This window comes from Micromys minutus, assembly GCF_963924665.1.
Source record: "Micromys minutus genome assembly, chromosome: 1".
Lineage (NCBI taxonomy): Eukaryota > Metazoa > Chordata > Mammalia > Rodentia > Muridae > Micromys > Micromys minutus.
In genome coordinates, this window is record NC_137969.1 from 204,173,750 (window position 1) to 204,186,024 (window position 12,275).

General features: G+C 39.1%; 1 protein-coding gene and 1 pseudogene across 4 annotated transcripts in view; both read right to left on the minus strand.

Annotated features, from left to right (window-relative positions):
• Positions 1-12,275, minus strand: part of SEC23A (SEC23 homolog A, COPII coat complex component) — a 58,062-nt gene that overhangs the window by 18,709 nt on the left and 27,078 nt on the right. For all 3 annotated transcript variants that reach the window (XM_080936048.1, XM_080936049.1, XM_080936050.1), the window contains exons 14-15: positions 4,388-4,541; positions 575-652 (exon numbers count right to left, since the gene is read on the minus strand). In XM_080936048.1, coding sequence (XP_080792174.1) covers positions 575-652; positions 4,388-4,541 — 232 coding nt within the window. The remainder of the gene's footprint in view (positions 1-574; positions 653-4,387; positions 4,542-12,275) is intronic.
• On the minus strand, positions 2,130-2,700 carry LOC308434346 (large ribosomal subunit protein uL6-like; annotated as a pseudogene). The gene has a single exon. The product of its transcript is annotated as a large ribosomal subunit protein uL6-like (transcript).

Below are 12,275 nucleotides of genomic sequence, written 5' to 3' on the forward strand. Positions count from 1 at the left end.
TGTACAATCCCAGCACTTGGAAGACTAAGACAAGAACATGACAAGTTCAAAACTAACCCTGGCTACAAAACAAGGGAAAAAAAAAAAGAGTGACAAGCCCAGAGATGGTAAAGGTACTATAGGGCAAGTAAGTTTAAGCTCACACTTCTTACCTGGTGTGGCATTATAAAGTTGCTGACACTCATGTTTCTTCTCTAGTATGGCATTATAAAACTGTTCACAGGTGATAATACACCGTTATCTCACTGGTAAAATAACTTCACACAAATTTATTTGGTATCACTGTAATTAGAACCTCTTATGGCAAGCCAATAGGATTTAACCTTGCTTGCTCCCACAGTAAATCTTCAAGCACCACAAATAAGTAACATCTATCTATAAGCCCCATATAGAGATTTTTTTTCATTGACCACAAGCATAAAACTAACTTGAGTTATCCCAAAAATTTAGTTAAGTAAAAGAATAATCCAATAAAATGTGTTCATATGTGATTACTAAAAGACAAGCAACAAAAAAGATGATACTGCGTGCTACTGATAATAAGAGAAAAGAACATGGTCTTTGACCTACTTACCTGTGGATAAAGGGAAAATGTTTCTGAAAACCGGAAGGAATTTGGATCATCTTTGTGATACTCCCCAAATTTTTGACACTAAATAAAATAAAACATTAGCAATTTATAACTTGTATGGTAAATAAAAATTCTGCCCACTAAAAACGTATTTATAAAAAAACAATGCTACTTTTAAGGAAACAGATGCAACATAGAGTAAAGTTGAAATAACATGTACTGACTTAGCAAGGAATTGGTTACAACCAAAAAAAACTATTTGAATTTCAGAAATGCAGCAACAACTCACCCTAAAGTGTTTAGATTTGCTGTTATAAGCAAGTGTCTTTTGTAGCAAATAAAGAATAAGTAGATGCTAATAGGAGGAGGGAGGAGGGAGAAGGCCAACAGAAACTTCCTAAGATTACCACAGTATCTTTCTTCATACTGCCCAAGGATAGAAAGACACACAATCAATGCACCACAGCAGCTACAAAAGTAAACTTCTGGTACAAAGTATGCTATACTGAAAGTGCCCAAAAGAGTGTCAAAGGAAAACCAAGCCTAGTGAAGAGAAAGATTTACAGAAGCAGAAATTAGAATGAGATAAGGTCATGCCACAGGCAACAGAGAAGCAAGTTATAAATAAGACCATGGCAAGAGGCATTCAGCTGCCTCACACAAGTATGAGCTCCTACTACAACATCCATGACCTCAGCCACCAGCCTCACTTTGTTAAGAAAAAAGTCTCTGCTCCCATGTATTGGAAGCTTGGTCAGCAGCACACAGCACCAGGGGAAGGAAGAGTACCGTATGAGAGGTATTTTGGTCTATGGGGCATTCCCTGATGAGAACTATAGAATCAGTCTTTCTCACTGCAACATTACCACAGGCCTAAAACAACAACCAAAGGTCATAAGCCAAAACCTCTAAAACAATGAACCAAAATAAAGCCTCTTTGTGTTGTGGTGAATGAAATGTGACTAATATTTGGATAATGCCATTCTCTGCTTTGGACCTCATACAACCAAGGCACATAAAACGGGCAATAGATGCTTCACAAAAAGTAGATATAGTCAAAAAAAAAAAAAAAAAAAAAAAACTGTATCTGCCTTTCTCCCAAATTACCTACACTGGTCTCCTCTTGATGTAACACAAGCTCAAAGTAGACTTTTCATTATTCTATCAACAGCCTGTGCTCTGGCTCAGCTACAGTGTACATGTAAAATGTTCATTGTGTGGCTAACAGCTTGCTATACAGGGTGAGGACAGTTTATTTTTGTGCTTGATACAATTGTCTCATTTGGTTATTCACTAGGTCCTAATAATTTTTAATCAGTGTTTCTTTTTTAAAAACACATCAAACAATTACAGCAGTTTGTGAAGCTGAAGTATGAGATAGAAGAGAAGCCTAAACTTGCTAAAAAAAAAAACTCTTTAAAAATTGCAATTCTGAGTCTTCTGCAAAGGAAAAAGGAAAAAAAAATATTTTATAATGTATAACATCTTTGTTGTCCTCAAAATGCCCAAATTGTACTTGTGATCAGAATCTTGTTTCTGGAGCTGGGAAACTGAGGCCTCACTCATCAGCCTGCTGCACGGTTCCCTTCTCAGACACAAAGATGCTGTCCAAACACTTTCTGATGTCCTTGTTTTTAACTGTTGTGGCTGCTGAATCAGAGCTGCTGAATTTGAAACAAGGTCAATATCATTTCCTTCAAGGATTAGTTCATCCTTCTGGGCTTGAAAGACAGAACAAGCAACACCTGTCCTCATCCAAACCCTATGGATTTATTTTTCACCCATGAAATTTCGGATTTCATCCAAAGACCCATCCTCCTGAATAAACAACGTTGATGGGGAAGGAAGCATACACAGCCTCATCTCATAATAAAAGCCCAGCATAAAAGTAACACCCTTGATCATGTTCTGAACATGACTGCAGATGGTGGCCAGTTCCTTTCTGTACCCCACCATTTGTCAACCCAGAGCCTCTTTTTCTTTCCAAGAAAACTCAGCTCTACATTGATGTGATTGAAGTCACTCTGAAAAGTCCCCCTGGGGCCCTTCACAATGACTGTGCACCCCTTCAGAGTGATGTCAACATTTTCTGGAATGTCATCAGTCTGACTGCTGAGAATGGTCTTCATTCTTGAAGTAGATGGGATAAAGAGCAAAAAAAATCTTTTTTCAATAGAAGGTGTTCAGTGGGTTTCATACAAGTCCAGAGTGCAGTATAAAATTGTAGTGTCATACATGACAACCTATGAATGCAATCGCTCCGGCAAGATGGAAAGAGCACTGTAGAGATCACAGCTACTGCCAAGTGCACACACTGGACACTTTAGCTTTTAGACCCTCAAAACAACAGAACATTTATAAAGACAAAGTCATTTAATATGAAAAAGCTCAAGAAGCAAGCTATTTCAGAGCATAACTTGTTAGCCACATGGAAAGTTCACATGGTTGGTGACATCCTAGAAAACAGCAACATGCAAAATTACAGTCAGTAAAATGCTAGGGCAACCCAGGAAACAGAAGCACTTCTACTTTAGAGCTAAGGAGTCAGCGCTGGCTAGATAAGACCTTGAGGACAATTTCCAACACAAAAAAAGCCTTTTTAAAAGTTCCATTTAAAACAAAGTACTGGGGCTAAAGAGATACCTCAGCAGTTAAGAACACTAGCTGTTCTTCCAGAATTCAATTCCTAGAAACATCACATGGTGTGGCTCACAACCATCTATAAAGGGATCTGATGCCCTCTTCTGGCATGTAGGTGTACATGCAGATAGAGCGCTCCCACATTTAAAAGAAAATATGTAAATAAATTTTAAAAATAAACAAGGCAGAGCACTGAATCAAACCACTGGGCACATGCCACATGATGATCAGAGGCCTGTGCTATGAACTGGACATAGCTTCTCTGTCTGGGTGGGAAGTTCAGGATTATGTATCAATCATCTATTGATAGTGGTGATAATCAAGAAAACTTTCTGGTTACAAGAAATTCTTCTGTTGTTTTGAAGGTCCGGTAAAATACTTAAATATTTATCCCCATCTAGAATCCATGGCTGCATGGAGGAGCTGTGCCAGCATTTGTATTGAGAGTGTCCCTTCACTGATGGACTATTCAAGGTTAAAGCTCATTTTAAGAAACATTTAGTACCACGACTCGGACTTCTTCACAAAGATGTGCTGGGAGAAAGGGGGTGTTCTTACAAGGGAAAAATCTAGACAGTAGTACAAAACTAGCTAACTTTAAACAAGTTTACTCATGTCACCTGGCAGACAGGTCAAAGGCACCTCTCTTGAGTTTGGTAACTTAACAGAATTCTCAACAATGTATTTAAGTTGAAGAGTAAATGAAAATGTGCAGGACAGAGTTTACAAAGTAAGAATTAAGTGTTTTGAGCTTCTTAAGTCTATAATCCCAGGACATGGGAGTAAGTTTAAGACCAACCTAGGCTATATTGTTATATTCCACTGAAATTAAAACAGAAAATAAAAGCCAGAGTAAAGACTAAATACACACAAAGCAGTAACAGCAAGTTCTACACAAGCCAAGGCTACAAAGACTCTGTCTCAAAACAAAAACAAAACTCAGAGAATCAATAATATAGAATTAATTTCCACACTCACCTCATACAAGCCAAAATAATAAGTTGCATATTTGCCACTCATCTTTAAGGAAAGGGGCTTTCTAATATATGAGAAGTGAGGGAAGCTGCTATTTATTGCTAGTTCAGTATTGCATGAGTTCTTCCTACAGCTCCCCCACGGGTACTGACTACAGATGAAAGCTGACCAACTGAAGAAAGCACACTGTCCGCTTCTTACCAGTCGAATGAGTTGTCTGTCCAACCATCTAAGCACGTCTGGCCCTTCCTCTGTCTCTGCTCTGTATATTGCCAGCCTGGCCATGAGAATGGCAGCTGCTTCCTGGTCAAAAGATGCAGCAATGTTCTGGATCTGAGTTTGAGCATCTGCCCAGCTAAAGAAATAAGAAAGCACAGAAACACGGCTGAATTGTATCATAATGCTACAGTTGATTACAACTCACAGCTACACTTAGAGAATATAGAACACCACCTCAGTACTTCAAGATTCTAATACCACATGGGTTAATTAGCATTATTAAAATATCACAAATAGTTGTTTATTACACTGATTTTCCTAAAAACAAAACCAAACCTGCCCTCCCACATCCCCTTTGCCTCTATGAGGGTGCTACCCCACCCACTCACACTCCCCTGTTCCACCACTCCAGCAAACCCCTACGCTGGGGCACCAAACCTCCCAGGACCAAGGGCCTCCCCTCCTGTTGCTGTCAGGCAAGGCCATCCTCTGCTACATATGTATCTGGAGCCATGGATTCTTCCAGGTACACTCCTTGACTGATGGTCTAGACTCTGGGAGAACTGGGTGGTCAGGCCAGCCTTCTTCCAATTGGGTTGCAATCCCCCTCCTCTCCTCCAGTCCTTCTGCCAGCTCCCCCACCAGGTCCCCTGAGCTCAGTCTGATGGTTGGCTCCAAGCATCCAAATCTACATTGGTCAGTTGCTGGCCGGGCTTCCCCAGAAATCACCAGCAACTTGTAGTCTTGAACACGGCAACAGTGTTGGGTTTGGTGTCTGCAGAATAATGGATCCCCAGATGGGACAGTACATGGTTGGCCCTTCCTTCAGCCTCTGTGCCATTTTTTTGTCCCTGTTCCTCCTTTATACAGGAACATTTCTGGGTTAAAAACTTTGAGATGGGTGAGTGGCCCCATCCCTCAACTAGGGGGCCGTGCCTATATACTGAAGGTGGTTTCAACAGGTTCTATCTTTCCCTTCTCTGTGCATTTCAGCTAAAGTCATCCCCATTGGGTCCTGGGACCCTCCAGTGGCTATCCCTAGCTCCTCATCCCGCCTGCTACATATTTTTGTTGAATTTCCTGACCCTCTGTACCTCTCTCACATCTCCAGATCCTGATGCTGCCCCCTTATTTCCTCCTTCTCTTTTCTCCTTCCCTGGGAACCCTCTACCTCCACCTTCTACAACTGTCCAGTTCCACCCTCAATGAAGGACTGAGGCATCCAAACCCTGGTCTTCCTTCTATACTCCATATGGTCTGTGAGTTTTATCACTGGCATTGTGAGCTTTGGAGCTAATATCCACTTATCAGTGAGTGCAGACCATGTGTGTTCTTTTGTGTCTGGGTTACCTCACTCAGGATATTTTCTACTTCTATGCATTTGCCTGTGAATTTCATGAAGTCATTGTTTTTAATCACTGAATTGTACTTCATTGTGCAAATGTACCACATTTTTTGTATCCATTCCTCTGTTGAAGGACATCTGGGTTGTTTCCAGCTTCTGGCTATTATAAATAAGACTAATAAAAACATAATGGAGCATGTGTCCTTGTTAGATGTTGGAGAATCTTTTTGGGTATATGCCCAAGAGTGGTATAGCTGGGTCCTCAGGTAGAACTATTTCTAATTTTCTCAGGAACCCCGGACTGATTTCCAAAAGTCGTTTTACCAGCTTGCAATCCCACCAGCAATAGAGGAGTGTTCCTCTTTCTCTACATCCTTGCCAGCATCAGCTGTCACCAGAGTTTTTGATCTTAGCTATTCTGACTGGTATAAGATAGAATCTCAGGGTCCTTTTTTTGATTTGCATTTCCCAGATAGCTAAGAATGCTAAACATTTTTTAAGTGCTTCTCAGCCATTGGAGATTCCTCAGTTGAAAATTCTCTATTTAGCTCTGTACGCCACTTTTTAATAAGATTATTTGGTTCGCTACAGTCTAACTTCTTGAGTTCTTTTACGTATTTTGAATATTATCCCTCTATCAGTTGTAGGCTTGGTAAAGATCTTTTTGCAATCTGTGAGTTACTTTTTTGTCCTATTAACAGTGTCCTTTGCTTTATAAAAGCTTTTCAATTTTATGAGGCCCCATTTGTTTATTATTGCTCTTAAAGCATAAGCCTTGGTGTTCTGTTCAAGAAGTTTTCCCTGTGCCCAAGTATTTGAGTCTCTTCCCCACTTTCTCTTCTATTAGTTTGAGTGTGTCTAATTTTATGTAGAGGTCCTTGATCCACTTGGACTTGAGCTTTGTACAAGGTGATAAGAATGGATCGATTTGCATTCTTCTTCTGCATGCTGGCTGCCAGTTGAACCAGCACCATTTGTTGAAAATGCTGTCTTTTCTCCACTGGATGGTTTTAGCTCCTTTGTCAAAGATCAAGTGACCATAAATGTGTGGGTTCATCTCTGGGTCTTCAGTTTTATTCCATTTGTTCTACATTACTGTCTCTAAACCCATACCACACAGTTTTCATAACAATTGCTCTGTAATACAGCTTGATGTCAGAGATGGTGATCCCCCGAGAAGTTCTTTTATTGTTGAGAATAGATTGTGCTATTCTAGGGTTTTTGTTATTCCAAATGAATTTTCAAATTGCTCTTTCCAACTCTATGAAGAATTGAGTTAAATTTTGATGGGGATTGCATTGAATCTGTAAATTGTTTTAGGCAAGATGGCCATTTTTAATATGTTTTCCAATCCATGTGAGATTGTTCCATCTTCTGAGATCGTTTTCAATTCCTTCTTCAGAGACTTAATGTTCTTGTTATACAGATCTTTCACTTGCTTGGTTAGAATCACACCAAGATATTTGATATTATTTGTGACTATTAGAAGGGTGTTGTTTCCCTAATTTCTTTCTCAGTCCTTTTATCTTTTGAATAGAGGAAGGCTACTGATTTGTTTGAGTTAATTTTATACCCAGCCAGTTTGCTGAAGTTGCTTACCAGCATTCTCTGGTGGAATTTTTGGTATCACTTATGCATACTATCATATCATCTGCAAATAGTGATATTTTTACTTCCTCTCTCCCACTTTCTATCTCTTTCATCTCTTTTTGTTGTCTAATTGCTCTGTCTAGAACTTTAAGTATTATACTGAATAGGTGGGAAAGAGTGGGTAGCCTTATCTTGTCCCTGATTTTAATGGTATTACTTTGAGTTTCTCTCAATTTAGTTTGATGTTGGCTATTGGTTTGCTGTATATTGCTTTGATTATACTTAGGTATGCACCTTGACTTTCTGATCAATCTCCAATACATGAATGGGTGTTTTATTTTGTCAAAAGTTTCTTCAGCATCTAATTAAATGATCATGTAGTTTTTTTTATTTGAGTCTGTTTATATAGTGGATTATGTTGATGGATTTCTGTATGATATTCATAAAGAAAATTGATCTGTAGTTCTCTTTTTTTGTTGGGTCTTTGTGTGATTTAGGTATCAGTATAACTATAGCTTCATAGAAAGAATTGGATATTGTTCCTTATGTTTCTATTTTATGGAACAGTTTGAGGAATATTCATATTAGGTCTTTTTTGAAGGTCTGATAGAATTCTGCACTAAAACCATCTGGCCCTGGCCTTTTTTGGTTGGGAGACTTCTAATGACTGCTTCTATTTCCTTGGGGATTATGGGACAGTTTAGATGGTTTGTCTGATCCTGATTTAACTTTGGTACCTGGTATCTGTCTAGAAAATCATTCATTTCATCCAGGTTTTCCAATTTTGTTGAGTATAGACTTTTATAGTAGGATCTGATTATTTTTTTAATTTCCTCAGTTTCTGTTGTTTTATCTCCCTTTTCATTCCTGATTTTGTTAATTTGGATACTGTTTATGTTCCCTCTAGTTAGTCTGGCTTCAATTTTCTTGAAGAACCAGCTTCTACTTTTGTTGATTCTTTCTTTGTATAGTTCTTTTTGTTTCTATTTGATTGATTTCAGCCCTAAAGACAAGACTTTTATAAGTAAAGATAATATTGTATGGGTCAGGAGGATGGCTCAGCACGTAGACACACTAACACAAAGACCTATAGCCTGAGTTCAAGTACCAGACTCAATGAAGTAGAACAAAAAAACTGACTCCTAAGAGTTGTCCTCTTATCTCTGCCTGCATACAGCAACTGGAACACGTGTATACACATATACACAAAATAAAATCATTTTAATAAAATAGAATGTGTGAATGATATAGAAATCCTTATGGTAACATTCCTAAGAATTTAGGAGTTCATACATACACACACACACTAGATTTAAAAAATACCATATACGTGTGTATAAACTATAGAGAAAGAATCATTCTTTTTAGTTTAATACATAAGTCTATGCTGAATTGTTTTTTATATGAGTACACTGCAGCTATCTTCAGACACACCAGAAGAGGGCATCAAATTGCATTATAATGGTTGTGAGCTACCATGTGGTTGTTGGGATTTGAACTCAGAACCTCTGAAAGAACAGCCAGTATTCTTAACCACAGGGCAATCTCCTCAGGACCCTCTATGATTGATTTTAATGTATTCAATTTTAAAAAAACAAAAAAAATGAATTTACAAAAATAAAGGTTTTATTCTCAATCTTAGTATCATTTGTTACACTGAAGGACAAAACATCAGAATTTTATTCTCATTAGTCTTCAGTTAAACTAACAATAAAATAGAAATCATATAGATAAAACTGTTGTACTTTTCTCCCTGTTAATACACTGACCAAGACAAATCAAAATTAAGTAAGAAAGTTTAGTATGCGAATATAAGCCTATAATTCCAATACTTAGAGTTAGAGACAAAAAGATCAGGAGTTCAAACCCAGAATCAACTACACAGCAAATCTGAGGCCATCCTGGGCTATAGGAGATCCTGTCTCTAATCATGGAAAGTGATGGAGATTCCGTCTCTAAGATTATGGAAAGCAATGGAAATCCTGTCTCTAAGATCATGTTAAACAGTGGAGATCCTGTCTCTAGGATCATGGAAAGTGGTGGAGATCCTGTCTCTAGGATCATGGAAAGTGGTGGAGATCCTGTTTCTAAGATTATGGAAAGCAGTAGATTTTACGGCTCCTCAAAAAGTGAAAACTAGAACTTGTAGGGCTGGAGAAATGGGTCAAAGATTAAAAACACTGGCTGCTCTTGCAGAGGTCCTGAGCTCCGCTCCTGTGCGATGATGTCCCTTTCCTACCTCCACAGATACCTGTGTCCACATCCACATAACCTCACACAGACACACAAAATTCAAAAATAAATATTTTTTAAACTTCAATATAATCCAGCTATACCATTCTCAAACAGCTAAAGTCAGCTTCCTAGAAGAGATACCTACACATCCATGGTTATTATATAATTCTTAATAATCAAGTTAATCAACTTAAGTACCCATTAATGAATGGATGGACAAAGAAGATGTCATGCTGAGTATAGTGTTGAAGGCTTATAATCCCAGAGCATAGGAAGCTGAGGCAGGGAAGGCTTAATGATGCATTCCCTTAATCCCAGCCTTATCTACATGGTGAATTCCAGGATGGTCACTACTACATAAAGAGGAAAAAAAAAACCTGAAGAGGGCAAATCACTGAAAACTCCAACCAGCCTGAGCTATATAAGAAAAGGGAAAAAGGAGAAGGTGGTAAAAAAAATGTGGTCTAACTCCACTGTAAAGGTGAATGAAAATGTATCAGGAAATGTATAGAACTAGAGAGTCATCATGATAATCAAAATAAATCAATCTCATAAAAACAAGCATCATATTTTCATACATGGAAGTCAGAGGGGTAGGAAGTAACACATGACAGTAAAGTCTGGGGGCTGAAGAGATGTCTCAGTGGTTAAGAGCACTGACTGTTCTTTCAGAGGTCCTGAGTACAAATCCCAGCAACCACATGGTGGCTCACAACCATCTGTAATGGGATCTGATGCCCTCTTCTGGTGTGTCTAAAGACAGCTACAGTACTTATATATAATAAGTAAATAAATCTTTAAGAAAAAAAAAGCTGAGCTATCACAGATGTAAAAGTGTTGGGGGAGGGAGCACAAGAAGGAGAAACAGAAAGAAGGATATGACTAAAGTACATTTTAGGTCATGATTATGAAAACCCAGTACCAATCAATAGTGTATGCTAATAAAGTGATGGGGTGGGCTGGGAGACAGCACGGTGGATAAAGTGTTTCTATGTGATCCTATCCTAAGAATCTGAGTCCCGTGTAAAAAGCTGACGCACACTGTGATAGCACCAGGGAAGCACAGACAGGCACAATCCCAGGGGCTCGCTGCCATCAATCTAGAGCCAACAGTGAGCTCCAGGTTCAGAAAGAGACTAAAGTCTCAAGCACTAAGACAGAGACTGATAGAAAATGACACTTAACGCTGACCCTTGGCTTCCACATGATCACACTTGGTGCACCCATGCATGCACGCACACACACACACACACACACAGACACACACACACACACACTAGGAAAATTTTTTTTTTAAAGTTAAAGTGAGAATTTAAGTCTGAGGGGTTGATAGTATTATAAATTGTAACTGTGTGAGCCTGGCTGGCCTCAAACTCAATAAATAAATAAATAAATAGTTCTTCATGTTTCTGCTTCCCAAGTAAGGTGATACGTTCTATAAACTTAATCCAGTCAAACGTTCTCTAAATAGAACCTTTTTTTATTTCAAAGACATAAAGGAGGGGATTGGTTTGTTTTTAATACTTCTGGTGATCCTAGCTGCAAAGCATCTCAGCCTACACAAGACTGGTGATCCTCTGTGTACTTCTTGTGTGTAAGCTGTTGTACATGTGGATGGTCATATGGGGTTGAGTACATACACTGTGTCCAGATGCCTATGGAGGGCAGAGGACAACCCAGATGCCATTCCCAAGAACACCATCCATCTCCTTTGAGACAGTATCTCTTTGGCATGCAGCTCACCACTTAGGCTAGAGTGTGTCTAGATAGCAAGCCATGGGATACTCCTGCCTCTGCTTCCTCTACACTGGGATTACAGCACAAGACCATTTCCACATGGATTCTAGTGAACAAACTCATGTATGGGCAAGGATTGAACCCACTGACCTATCCCCTAGACCATATATGTTACTTTACATGTAATTTATTTTATAGTGACATATTTCATTTTTTCAGCCTTTTAAGTTTTATTTTTGTAGTATGTGTGTATATGTGTATGTATGTATGTACACAAGAGTCCAGATGTCACGTGTGGCCAGAACAGGGTGTCAGGTCTCTTGGAGATGGAGTTATAAGTTACTAACCATCCAACCTAAGTCATGACTCCAACCCTTGTGATGGTTTAAATAAGAATGTCCCCATGTGCTCCTATATTTGAATGCTTGATCATCAGAGAGTGGCACTACTTGAAAGGGATTATGAGGTGTGATTTTGTTGGAAGAAGTATATCAACAGAGGTGGGCTTTGGTCAAACAAACCCCAGTGGCTTTCACTTCCTATTGCCTATGAATCTGGATGTAGAACCATCAGCCACTTTTTCTAGCATCATGTCTGCCTACGTGCTGCCATGCTCCCTGCCATGCTGACAGTGGACCAACCTTCTGAACTGTACGTAAGCCCCAATTAAATGGTCATGGTGTCTCTTCACAGCAATAAAACAGTGACTAAGGCAATGACTAAACAATGACTAATCCTTTGAAGACAGGATTTCTCACTGACCTGGAGCTCGACAAATAAGCTAGGCTAGCTCAAGAGATTACCCAGGATCCACCTGTCTCCAACTCCCAGACCTGGGATTATTCATGGGTTTCACCACATCTAGCGTTTTTTTCTTCCCATGAGCCCTGGGGATCAAACTGAGATCTTCATGCTTGCTTACCAACTGGCCTCCCTCCCCACCCTTAGGAGTATGTTTTAAAA